Source organism: Amblyraja radiata, chromosome 16 (genome assembly GCF_010909765.2).
Source record: "Amblyraja radiata isolate CabotCenter1 chromosome 16, sAmbRad1.1.pri, whole genome shotgun sequence".
Lineage (NCBI taxonomy): Eukaryota > Metazoa > Chordata > Chondrichthyes > Rajiformes > Rajidae > Amblyraja > Amblyraja radiata.
In genome coordinates, this window is record NC_045971.1 from 10,120,836 (window position 1) to 10,134,899 (window position 14,064).

Sequence of the window (14,064 nt, forward strand, 5' to 3'; positions counted from 1 at the left end):
GTGGAACGTTAACTGGTTTCTCGGCCTCTGAGGCTCGCTCCAGTAACAGTGGAGGTGCCTGGATTCTCAGCCATTTGTTTAACGAGCCTGGCAATTCTGTTTGACAGGGGATAGAATCCACTCTGTAATAACAGTCCCTTTGAAGTGCCATTATTTTCGCAAGTGTTTCTAATGGAAGTCCGGGAACCTGGTGTCACTTCATTTTAATTGTGTCTCTAAGGGGCGCAATGAAAGCTCGCTGACTTCAACTGCAAAATAATCACTTTTGAACCAATTGTGACACTGATTAAGCTCCTGCACTGATTAAACTCAGCCGGGCAGACAAGAGTTGTCTGGATGAGGACAGTTTTATCAGAACACATAAAGCTCTAGCACAACAAATGGCTCTCCATCCACTCGCTTAAACATTCGGCCAATTTGCACGCCAAGGCTCCGATGTATACTCAAGGATGCGCTGCAATATTCGGTTCACAATTTATATCAGTAATCTGAATGCGGGGACCCAAATGCAATATTTCCATAGACATCAAACTGGAAGGGAGTTGGATCATGAACTGTGAGGAGAAGGCAAAGAGGATTCTAGGTTACTATAGACAAGGTGGGTGAATAGCAAATATATATATATATATATGCCAGATGAAGTATAATATCAATCTAGAGATTTGCAAAGATTGCAGGTTAAATGGTATTGAGGTGGACAATCAGCCTTGATAGTATTTAATGGCAAAGAGGTTCAACGATCCACTTTAGACTTTAGAGAAACAATGCGGAAACAGGCCCCTTCGGCCCACCGAGTCTACGCCGACCAGCGATCACCCTGTGCACTAGCACTATCCTACACACTCTGGACAATTTACAGAAGCCAATTAACCTACAAACCTGCACTTCTTTGAACACCTGGAGAAAACTGATGCGGTCACAGGGAGAACGGACAAACTCTGTCCAGACAGCACCCGTAGTCAGGATAGAATTCAGGCCTCTGGTGCTGTAAGGCCGCAACTCTACCGCTGCGCCACCGTGACGCCCGCTTCTTTGATTTTTCCTATACTTTTTTCTTTGCTTCCACTATCGTGTTGTGGCTTTAATGCCGGCTAGGACGAGTTGTTCCAGAACCTGGTGATGTTGGGACTTCAGGCTTCTGTAGCTCCTGCCTGGTGGCAGCAGCGAGAAGAGGGAATGGCCCTAATGATCCTTCATCTCACTATGTGTAGAATTATAGAAGATTTACAACATGGAAAGAAGCTGTTCATTTAAAAAAGAGCAAGGAAGTTTGTTTGTTTCTGTGTCCTGGTTTTTATTCGTCCCCAAACCATCATCACCAAAGTGTGATGTGTAGGAAGGAACTGCAGATGATTGATTTATACCGAAGATAGACACAAAATGCTGGAGTAACTCAGCGGGACAGGCAGCATCTCTGGAGAAACAGAATAGGTGATGCTTCAAGTCAGAATCCTTCTTCAGACTGAGTCTGAAGAAGAGTTTCGAACCGAAACGTCACCAATTCCTTTTCTCCAGAGACGCTGCCTAACCCGCTGAGTTTCTCCAGCATTTTGTCTGTCTTCACCAAAAATAGACTTTTTCTTTTGCATATTACTGTTTGTGGGAGCTTTCTATGCACAGATTAGGTGAAGCACTTCCTTCAATGCAACGAAGGTAGACAGAAATGCTGTAGATGCTGCAGCGGGTGAGGCAGCATCTATGGAGCGAAGGAATAGGTGACGTTTCGGGTCGACTGACTCTTAAACAATCCTTCATTGCAACAGTAACTGCATTTCAAAAATATTTTATTTGTGGACATCTTCAGATTATGAACAGCACTGTGCAAATCCTAGCTCCTCTCTCCTTCCTTCCATTGTCCTGCTGAAGGAAGGTCCCATTGTGATTTTTACAAAGGAGCTGTTTCAGGTCACTCCCTTCATGGGGATCACCAAGGAATCATTGAAGATATAGGCTCAGGTTAAAATCCCCAAACATTCCAATTTTGTTGTTAAAATTACTATGAAAGAGAAAAAATATATATTTCTATAAGTTCGGAGAAAGTGCTTTGGACAGATCCTATCTGCCCCAAACATTTATTTCCCCTTTATGAGAACAGGATGTTAATTGGCTTGGCTAACACATGGAATGGTCACAGAATGAATGCAAATCATTCAGCCCATCGACAGACACAAAAAGCTGGAGTAACTCAGCGGGACAGGCAGCATCTCTGGAGAGAAGAAGAAGGGCCTCGACCCGAAACGTCACCCATTCCTTCTCTCCAGAGATGCTGCCTGTCCCACTGAGTTACTCCAGTTTTCTTGTGTCTATCTTCGGTTTAAACCAGCATCTGCATTTCATTCCTACACATTCAGTCTTTACCATCTCTCCGCGTTTACATCAATCTCTTTCCACTGTTCTTTCTCCATTGCTCAGCAAATTATTCTCCCTGTCTCCTTTGACAGGCGTGATTAATTGCTTTGAGTGAATTCCAGCTCTTAGCCACTGTTTGTATAGTAAAGAAAATGTTTTCTCACACGTCCCCCTTTTGACTGTCACTTTTAGTTATTGTACAGTATGTCCCTCAGTCCCGAAGCCATCTGCTGATGGGAATAGCTTCCTTCGATTCACACTAAATAAACCTGTCACTTATCTAGTGTAGGAAGGAACTGCAGATGCTGGTTTAAACCGAAGACAGACACAAAATGCTGGCGTAACTCAGCGGGACAGGCAGCATCTCTGGAGAGAAGGAAATGGTGGCGTTTCGGGTTGAGACCCTTCTTCAGACAGATGATTCAGACTGTCACTTATCTTGTTTACCTCCATCACATTTCCTCTTCGTTTAATGAGACAATCCAAACTTCTTCAGTCAAGCCGTGTAACTGGAATTCCTCATCAAGAAATCATCCATGTTGGCTGCTCACAAGTTTTGTGTGAGCAAAGAATTATTTCAGCTAAAACTGTGAAGATTGAAGGTACTGACCTCGCTCACTATCCCAAGCACTTGTTTCGAAGGTAAAATTCCTTCCCTCTCCCAAGTAACTCTGTCTGGGGATGATTGCAACCCAAAACGTCGCCTGTCTATTCCCTTCAGGTTAGTTTAGTTTACAGGTAACAGTATCGAAACAGGCCCTTCGGCCCACAGAGTCCACGCTGACCAGCAATCACCCGTACTATCCTGCACACTAGAGGCAATTTACAGAAGCCAAATAGCCTACAAACCTGCACGCCTTTGGAAACTGGAGCACCCGGAGAAAACCCACGTGGTCACAGGGAGAATGTAGTCAGGTTTGAACCCAGTTCTCTGGCGCCGTGAGGCAGGGGCTCTACCGCTGCGCCACCATGACGCCCCGCCTTTGTCTGCTTGAAGCCATCTGTCGGATTTGACGTGTGTGCTAGTTTTTCTCCAACGGCTATCTTAAGTCTGGACTTTCTTTCCTGCCTGCTGTTGCTTGTTACATGCACAGGGCCGATTATGGGTCTCGACCCGAAACGTCACCCATTTCTCCTCTCCAGAGATGCTGCCTGTTCCCGCTGAGTAACTCCAGCGGTTTGTGACTATCTTCGGTGTAAACCAGCATCTGCAGTTCCTTCCTAAACAGGGACAATTATGTGGAGCACAAAAGTCTAACCACCAACCCCCCCCCCCACCCCTCCCAACCTTCCCAAATATATAAGGAACATTTCTGGATGTGGCAGAGATTCACAAACACTGTGAGTGTCCGAGCTTAGAACTCAGAATATAGAGAACCTTTAGGTAACATGTTTACGAGGATGTTGCCAGGACCCGAGGGCCTGAGCTATAGGGAGAGGTTGGGCAGGCTGGGACTCTATTCCTTGAAGCGCAGGAGGATGAGGGGTGATCTTATAGAGGTGTACAAAATCATGAGAGGAATAGATCCAGTTGATGCAAAGAGTCTCTTGGGAATCGAGAACCAGAAGACATAGGTTTAAGGTAAGAGGAGAAAGATCTGATAGGAATCTGAGAGGTAACGTTACCCCTCAGATTCATACGTTCCATACACCCACTCACACGGGGTGATGGGTGTATGGAACGAGCTGTCGGAGGAGGTAGTTGAGGCTGGTACTATCACTATGTTCAAAAGCATTTAGACAGGTACATGGATAGTCAAGTCAAGTTACTTTTATTTATATAACACATTTAAATAACAACTCTCATTGGCCAAAGTGCTTTACATTGGTATAAGAATAGTATAACAAACAGCAGTGGTTCATAGATGAAATACAAACATCACTACATACATATTGCCCTCGCTCAGAGGACGTCAAAAAAGGCTTGGGAGTAGAGATGAGTTTTAAGTCTCGACTTAAAGGAGTTCTGATGGGAAGAGGGATGCTGTTCCACAGTCTAGGAGCTGGATAGGACAGGTTTGGAGGGAAAAGGGCCAAACGCAGGCAGGTGGGACTAGTGTAGCTGGGTCGTGTTGGCTGGTGTGGGTATGTTAGGGTGAAGAGCCTGTTTCCACTCTGTGCCTCTATGACATGGTTTGGTTTTGCCCACTGCCTCAGTTGCAGCTTAAAGAGCAGCACTCGGATCAAGGTACTTTCTGATCCGAGTGCACAGAGAGTGGTGAATCTCTGGAATTCTCTGCCACAGAAGGTAGTTGAGGCCAGTTCATTGGCTATATTTAAGAGGGAGTTAGATGTGGCCCTTGTGGCTAAAGGGATCAGGGGGTATGGAGAGAAGGTACACAAAAATGCTGGAGAAACTCAGCGGGTGCAGCAGCATCTATGGAGCGAAGGAAATAGGTGACTTTTCGGGCCGAAACCCTTCTTCAGACTGATAGGGGGTGGGGGGGGGGAGAGGAAGGAAAAAGGGAGGAGGAGGAGCCCGAGGGCGGGGGGATGGGAGGAGACAGCTCGAGGGTTAAGGAAGGGGAGGAGACAGCAAGGGCTAGCAAAATTGGGAGAATTCAATGTTCATGCCCGCCGGACGCAGTCTGCCCAGGCGGAATATGAGGTGCTGTTCCTCCAATTTCCGGTGTTGATTGGGAATGGGAGATATGGGGAGAAGGCAGGTACAGGATACTGAGTTGGATGATCAGCCATGATCATATTGAATGGCGGTGCAGGCTCGAAGGGCCGAATGGCCTACTCCTGTACCTATTTTCTATGTTTCTATGTCTATGATCCGTACAAATCAAAAACACACCAGCACCCCTCACCTTGGACTCGGGAGCTCGTGAATTTGAGAGACTCAAGTACATAATCTACGCTGACATCTTCGTTCAGCCATGAAAGAATGCCGGAGGTTCAAACCTCATTATTATTTGCTCAGTTCGTCACTGGGGAGATCCAATTAAGAGCCCGTTTGAATGTCTGGTTATCATAGCGAGGTACACTGTGAGTGCATACTGTCGTTGTGTCCTTGGGCAAGACACTTCACCCACCTTTGCCTGTGTGTGAATGTGTGTGAGTGATTGGTGGTGGTCGGAGGGGCCGTAGGCGCAGATTGGCAGCCACGCTTCCGTCAGTCTGCCCCAGGGCAGCTGTGGCTACAGAAGTAGCTTACCACCACCGAGTGTGACTGAGGAGTGAATGAATAATGCGATGTAAAGCGCCTTGAGTATTAGAAAGGCGCTATATAAATCCCATCCATTATTATTATTATTTAAGGAAGAAGTCCAGTACAGATGCTGCTAAAATCGAAGGTAGACACAAAATGCTGGAGTAACTCAGCGCGCTGAGTTACTCCAGCATTTTGTGTCTACCTTCGATACGTATGGGGGATGGATGATAAAGTGGAATAACATAGAACGAGTGTGAATGGGCGACCAATGGTCGGCGTGGACTCAGTGGGCTGAAGGGCCTGTTTCCGTGCTGTATTTATCAATGATTCAATGAATTACACTCACGTGAGCTGGTCCGGTACCTCATCTACTTTCTTACCCAATTGCACAAGTTCCTCACTTCCCACTGTGAGCAGTTACCTATCAGTCTTATAGATGTAGAGAATTACAAACTATTGCTACGCACTGAGTAAAGAACTATCTCCTCCTCAGTCCTAAGTGACCGAACCGTGACCTCGTAACCAGGTTTCCGACCAGTCTTACTGTCTCCGACTGCATTTTATCTCTGTTTGCTTTGTTGTTAACTTCTCCCAGCTAACAATGATCTATTTGACATTTTCCTTGATCCCCATCCCCTTTGTCCTGTTTTCACACCTTACTGTTCCTTATCTATGTATCTCTCTCTCTCTCTCCCCTGACATCAGTCTGATGGAGGGTCTCGACCCGAAACGTCCCTCCTGAGATGCTGCCTGACCCACTGATGTTACTCCAGCATTTTGTGTCAATCTTTCGGTTTAAACCAGCATCTGCTGTTCTCTCCTGCATATTCCCTGATGCCACGCTCTGCATCCTATACAAACAGCCTTGCAGTGTCCACCCTGTGGATCTCATTCATTCAGCGGCTCAGTGCTCTGACTCTGTGCGTTTGCCTTTCAGGGTACATTCCCAGTTACCTGGAGAAGGATGAGCCCTGCGTGGTCTGTGGTGACAAAGCAACCGGATACCATTACCGTTGCATTACATGCGAAGGCTGTAAGGTGAGAATACGGGGGAAAACGGTTTATAACAGCGCACAGGATGAGTATTTTCCTCAAAGGCTTTTTATTTCTTCTTACACCCAGCCGCAGAGTTTTATTCGTATCCTCGCCAGCGTTAGCATCGTTTAGTTTAGAGATACAGCGCGGAAACAGGCCCTTCATCCCACTGAGTCCGCGCCGACCAGCGATCCCCGCACGCTTCCACTATCCTACACACACCGGGGACAATTCACACATACACCAATTAACCTACAAACCTGCACGTCTTTGGAGTGTGGGAGGAAACCGGAGATCTCGGAGAAAACCCACGCTGTCACGGGAAGAACTTACAAACTCCGTATAGACAGCACCCGTAGTCGGGTTCGAACCCGGGTCTCCAGCGCTGAAAGGCAACAACGCTACCACTGCGCCACCATGCCGCCCGGTTACACGCCCCAGAGTAACATTTACTCACAATAGTGTTGGCTCATACAGTCCCTTGCTTGGCAGATTGGAGTGTAAAGAATGTGAGTGCCCTTCACCCAGGCAACTGTTGGAAGACACAGGGGATGTCACAGTTATCTTAACACATTGATTTGTCCTTTATACTCGTTCGTGGGTATCTGAGCAATGTTGGGAAGGCTGGTTTGGTTTAGTTTAGTGAGAGCACGGAAACAGGTCCTTCGGCCCACCGAGGCCACGCCGACCAGCGACCCCCGTATACCAGCCCTATCCTACACACAGTATAAACTTACATTTATACCAAGCCAATTAACCTACAAACCTGTACGTCTTTGGAGTGTGGGAGGAAACCGAAGATCTCGGAGAAAACACATGTGACCACAGGGAGGACGTACAAACTCCGTACAGACAGCACCAGGATAGAACCTGGATATCTGGCAGTGTAAGACAGCAACTCTTCTGCTGCACCATCGTGCTGCATTGTACTGCCCAGTCCTTATCAATCGGTGTGGCTTGCTGCGTTACTACAAGGACCTTTGGTAAATCAGGAACATTGAAGTGGGTCGAATTTAAACCTCAGACTAAAACTAATCACTCCAGGCTTCTGGATTACTTGTCGGGTTACTATGACAGACACAAAATGCTGGAGTAACTCAGCAGGACAGGCAACATCTCTGGAGAGAAAGAATGGGTGACGTTTTGGGTCAAGACCCTTCTTCAGACTGATGTTAGGAGATACATAGATAAGGAAGTGTAAGGTGTGAAAATAGGACAACGGGAATGGAGCTCAATGAACATGTAGAATAGATCATTGTTAGCTGGGAGATCCTCAGTGATCTCGCAATAAGCTGGTGAACCCCGGGCGATTGAACACCTGAACCCAGACACATTGACCTGATGTTGATGCTTCCATTGGAATGAGCTGATCACTTGCTAGAGTTTCTTTACTGTGCGTGGATCTCATCTCTTCTACGGCATGGTGTTTCTTTCTGAAGCAAATTTCCCATTGATGGAGGTCAGGCACCACTGAGATCAATTGTGTCCTGTTCTCCACACTGATGGGAACCATGTCTTTTCATTAAAGACGTGCCTCTAAAATATCCCTGTCAATGTAACGTTTGCATAAACCAGCATATGACCGTCGGTCATCACTGAGCGGGGAGTACCAGACATAAAAGGAGAGTCTAGTGTTCACACCCTGCAGAAATAATGTCTCATCTCCTCCCCAATGCTGCCCATCTCCTCCCCAATGCTGAGGACATTTGCTGTGACAAGAATGCAATTTGCGTGTGATTGTGGTCCTATGGTATGGCACCTTACGTATCGCATGTACCAAGGTACAGTGACATGTGTTTTTGTGTACAGTTCAGTACAAGTATCACTATACACATAGAAGATAGACACAACATGCTGGAGTAACTCAGCGGGACAGGCAGCATCTCTGGAAAGAAGGTACCAGCATCTGCAGTTCTTTCCTTCACTATACATATATGTCTCCAAGTGCATATCTATAGTGATACTTGCACTGAACTGTATACAAAAATGAATTTCACTAGATAAACAACTCAGATACAGTACATAGAAACATAGAAACATAGAAAATAGGTGCAGAAGTAGGCTATTCGGCCCTTCGAGCCTGCACCGCCATTCAATATGATCATGGCTGATCATCCAACTCAGTATCCTGTAACTGCTTTCTCTCCATACCCCCTGATCCCTTTAGCCACAAGGGCCATAAACATAGCCAATGAACTGGCCTCAACTACCTTCTGTGGCAGAGAGTTCCAGAGATTCACCACTCTCTGCGTGAACATTTTTTTTCTCATCTCGGTTCTAAAGGATTTCCCCCTTATCCTTAAACTGTGACCCCTTGTCCTGGACTTCCCCAACATCGGGAACAATCTTCCTGCATCTAGCCTGCCCAACCCCTTAAGAATGTTGTAATTACAAGTGTAGAGCAGTAGTACATGGAGAAAATATACAGGAAGTATACAGTTTGGCACCAGTTTCAAGTCCTGTTGTTGTAAAGTCAAGGTTCTTGATCTGACCATGGAGGCCGTTGTCCATGGTGAGCATAATAACATAAAGGATTTTCCTGGAGACATTATAGTTATACCTCTCTAGTTATACCACTCTGCAGCCGGTGATTTTTTAAATACATGGTATTGATTTTGTTTAGTTTAGAGATACAGCATGGACATAGGCCATTCAGCCCACCAAGTCCTCACTGACCATTGATCCACCCATTCACAACTAGTTCTATGTTATCCCACTTTCCCATCCACTCCCTTCACACTACGGGCAATTTACAGAGGCCAATTAACAAACTCTGTGGCGACGGCACCTATAGTCAGGATCGAACCCGTGTCTCTGGCGAGTCCGCACCTTCCAGCCATCCTCGCACATTAATACGACCGTACACATACTAGGGACAATTTACACTTGTACCAAGCTAATTAACCTACAAACCTATACGTCTTTTGTGTGTGTGTGTGTGTGGGAGGAAACCGAAGATCTCGGAAAAAGCCCACGCGGTCATGGGGAGAACGTACAAACTCTGTACAGACAGCACCCATAGTGGGGGTTGAACCCAGGTCTCTGATGCTCTAAGGCAGCAACTCTACCACTGCGCCACCGTGCTGCGCCCCTGTCCCACTTAGGAAACCTGAACGGAAACCTCTGGAGACTTTGCGCCCCACGGAAGGTTTCCGTACGGTTCCCGGAAGTTGTAGGTGGTTGCCGGAGGTTGCAGGTAGTGGAAGCAGGTAGGGAGACTGACAAAAACCTCCGGGAACCGCACGGAAACCTTGGGTGGGGCGCAAAGTCTCCAGAGGTTTCCGTTCAGGTTTCCTAAGTGGGACAGGGGCATTAAGTGATGAATGAATGTTAAAATCTGAGAAAGTTGTTCAACAGAAAACATCATCCACCCATAGTTTTAACGCAAATGGTGCTTTGAAGGGTGGTAAAGCGGCCTTTTCACGGGGCGACTTGACGCAAGAGTTAACCGGAGTTTAACATCGTGGGAACCTCGTGCGATAACAGTGCGGCATTCGTGGACCACCGTGGACCACCGTAGCGCTAACGGCAGGTCATCGTGTAACTTGGTCACTCGGGAGAAAATTCAAGAAAGTTTGAATTTCTCCAAGAGTGACTTGTACACTTGTGGTTGAGTATTGCAACATTATATGAACGTAGTGGCCAGTGCGATATCCGTAATAACTCTTGCGGGTACCGTGGGAACTCCTGCGAACGGTGAACCCGGAAGCTGGACAGAGGGGACAGAAGGTGAGTAAAAATTATCTTATGTGGGATTGAATTTAAAAAATAAATAAAAATAAAGATTTGCATCCGCATATGGACATCAACTTATTCATGAGTTATGTTAATGAGATTCAAGAAAATAACTATAATCTTTAAAAGGGACTTTAAAAGGGACTTTACTGAAAGGTTACGCATTTTTATGGTCCGTGAGAAATTTTTCACATGTACTTCTTTGAGAGATACAGGTCGGAGTCCTCGGGTCCAGGGGTCCGGAACGCTACCAATGAATGTTGTACAGAGACCCGTGTAAGGAGTGAACTGCACATGCTGGTTTAAACCGAAGACAGACACAAAAAGCTGGAGTAACTCAGCGAGTCAAGCAGCATCTCTGGAGAAAAAAAGCTGATGTTTCGGGACGAGACACATCTTCAGACTCAATTCCGATTAGGCTGTCTGAAGAAGGGTTCCGGTGTTGGGGGAGTCCAGAACCAGGGTCCCAGTTTTACAGTCTACCGTGGGAACTCTTTAACTCAGTAAAGTAAAGTAGCCTTTATTGTCATATCAGCGCACAGGCAGCAGTTGACTGTTGCTCTATTCAGTTTCCCAGGGGGTCGGGACGGGACTGGAGTTGGGAGAGAAAGGTGGGGGAGTCGAGGGAGAGGAGGGGGAGACAGATGGGGGTGTCTTCATTTACTGACGGCGGGTGTCTGTCACTGAAACAGGCAGGTGAGATTTCACATCCACCTTGTGTGTGCCTCTCTCTCTCTCTCCCTCCCTCTTACACAGGCTGAGAGACTCTGCCTCTGTGAGTGTACGTCTCTTTCTCCCCCTCTCCCACACACAGTAAGACCGAGGTACTGTGCTCAGTCCATCTGTGTCTCCCACATACACAGTAAAATATGTCTCCAAATGAGCCAATTCAACCAAGGGAGGATATATATAGTGTGTGAAAAAAAAAGTTACATCATTTGTGTCACGTGTAGTTCACGATGTTCATTCAAGATTTAACGGGAAAGCTCGGGAAACGGACAAGTTCACTCGCACAAATAGCAGAAATGCCGAGTACCGTGGGAACTCTTTATCTACTGCCGTTATATCGTGCGAGACTCGTGCTGGACCACGACCTCTTCACTCTGGTGACATCTTGCGTCAACTCGCCCCGTGAAAAGGCCGCTTTAAGGGTGGTTGTCTATTGTCTCTCTCCTCCTTGGACCCAGAACCCTTCAAAAACTCACCTAACAAAAATAATCGAGCCATTCAATCTTACTCTAATTTATTTTGTGATTAACTTGGCAGATAGAACATTGGCTACACTGTAACAAAGCGTTATGTAATAACATTGGAGACATCAAAATAAAAGCAGCAGCGCAAATTACTGGCATAAATGAATAGTAACGCTTCGGGGTGCAGCAAAATATAATTTAAGGTACAAATTCAATTATCTTTAATGATAAATCTTCACAATGACATCCCGGGGAATTGACGACTTCATGTTAATTGCTGATTAATTCCTGCAGATAATCTCAAATGATAGCTTACCATTATAAGTCAAACAAATTGAGTCATTAGAATGAAAAAAATTTAATTTAACGCTATCTCCAAAATCAATTAAAGGAATTTAACGTAGTTATTGAACTAAAGGAGCAACTCATGGCCTGTATTAAGCCTCAAGTGAAGATACACAGCTAGATCCACTAAGATGACGGATTGTACACATTGAATCTGCATTGAACGGAGTTTAGAAGAATGAGAGGAGATCTCATTGAAACATATGTGAATCTAAGGTGTGTAGGGAGGAACTGCAGATGCTGGTTTAAACAGAGGATAGACACAAAAAGCTGGAGTAACTCAGCAGGTCAGGCAGTATCTCTGGAGAAAAGGCATAGGTGACGTTTCAGGTTGAGACCCTTCTTCAGACTGAGGTGGTTGGCAAGGTAGATACTTTGGGAACATCTGCCTTGGTGGAAGAGCCTAGAAATAGGAGTCCTTGTTCCAGTTAAAAGGGAGGTGGAACAGTGGCACAGCGGTAGAGTTGCTGCCTTACAGCGCCAGAGACCCGGGTTCCATCCTGACCAAGGGTGCTTCCTATACCGCGTTTCGATGATCTCCCTGTGACTGTGTGAGTTTTCCCCGGGTGCTCCGGTTTCCTCCCACACTCCAAAGAGGTACAGGTTTATAGGTTAATTAGCTTCTGGTCACTTTTCCTCCTTTGTAATTTTCATATGATCCATGATATCACTGACACCTCAGTTGAAGTCACTGGCTTCCACAGTAATAGATGAGAAATATTCATCTAAGACATTGGCCATATCCTATGGCTACATTGTTCATTAAGTGGATGTACTATCTGCCTAACTTCACTTTTACGCTTAATACACCTATCAAATCTTTTAAGGTTCTCCTTTTATCTGCCAGGGATAACACACGGCCCTTTTTCTTTCACCTCATTTCATTGTAAGTGCGCTACGACATGCCCCAAATTCCTCAAGGAAGCTGCTTGATCTCAGCTGCCAATACCTGACATGTTCCTAACAAGACCCTCAAATTCCCTCATTGACCAAAGTTCTCTAATCACTCTTCCCCTCTTCTATTTTTAGGGCTTCTTCAGGAGGACAATCCAGAAAAACCTGCACCCTGCCTATTCCTGCAAGTACGACGGCTGCTGTGTGGTGGACAAGATCACCAGAAACCAATGCCAGCTCTGCCGATTCAAGAAATGCACCACGGTTGGCATGGCCATGGACCGTAAGCGCCGCTCTTTATTACATCGCTGCCTCTTCGTGTTGCTGAAGCCTCGAGGAAGATATTGACGATCAAAGATAGACACAAAATGCTGGAATGATCAGTGAACTAGAGACAGAGAGATAGAGGGCGTCACGGTGGCAGTTTTGTGGCACAGTGGCATAATTACTGCCGTACAGCATCAGAGACCCAGGTTCGATCCTGACTACCCGTGCTGTCTGTACAGAGTTTGTACGTTCTCCCTGTGACCGTGTGGGTTTCTCCTGTGTGCTCCGGTTTCCTCCTACACTGCAACGACGTACAGGTTTGTAGGTTAATTGGCTTTGGTAAAATTGTAAATTGTCCCCAGTGTGTAGGTTGGTGCAAGGGTGCGGAGATCGCTGGTCGGCGCGGACTCGATGGGCCGAAGGGCCTGTTCCGCACTGTATCTCCAAAGTCTAAAGTCAAAAGTGTTTAATTGTTATATCTACCATAAGAGCATGACACAGGAGCAGAATAAGGCCATTCTGCCCATCATGTCTGTTCCACCCTTCGATCATTACAGATGTATCTTTCCCTCTCATCCCCATTCTCCTGCCTTTTCCCCATAATCTTTGACGCCCTTACCAATCAACATACAGGGAGAAAGAACAATAAAATGTGTTCTTGTTGCAGCTTTTACAGGCACATTAATACAACAACTAAATATACAATAATCAGTGATATTAGATACATGAGACCATAACAATGCATGCTGAAATATGTGCCACCACAGTTGTAACAAAGTCCTTGTGAAAGCTACAACAAGTGCACTAGCACCATCCTACACACCCTGGGGACAATTTACAATTCACAGAAGCCAATCAACCTACAAACCTGCACGTCTTTGGAGTGTGGGATGAAACCGGAGCACCCGGGAGAAACCCACGCAGGTCACAGGCAGAACGTGCAAACTCCGTACAGGCAGCACCCGCAGTCAGGAGCAAAACCAGGTCTGTGGCGCTGTAAGGCAGCAACTCTGCCGCTGCGCCACCGTGCTGCCCTTGTGGCGTTGAAGAGAGACAATTGTTTCAGGGCATGGGTGGCAGAGCACTCGA

General features: G+C 46.2%; 1 protein-coding gene across 2 annotated transcripts in view; it reads left to right on the top strand.

The window, feature by feature from the left end:
• Positions 1–14,064, top strand: part of thra (thyroid hormone receptor alpha) — a 403,335-nt gene that overhangs the window by 363,498 nt on the left and 25,773 nt on the right. For both annotated transcript variants that reach the window (XM_033035055.1, XM_033035056.1), the window contains 2 exons: positions 6,444–6,544; positions 12,844–12,991. In XM_033035055.1, the coding sequence (XP_032890946.1) occupies positions 6,444–6,544; positions 12,844–12,991 (249 nt within the window). The remainder of the gene's footprint in view (positions 1–6,443; positions 6,545–12,843; positions 12,992–14,064) is intronic.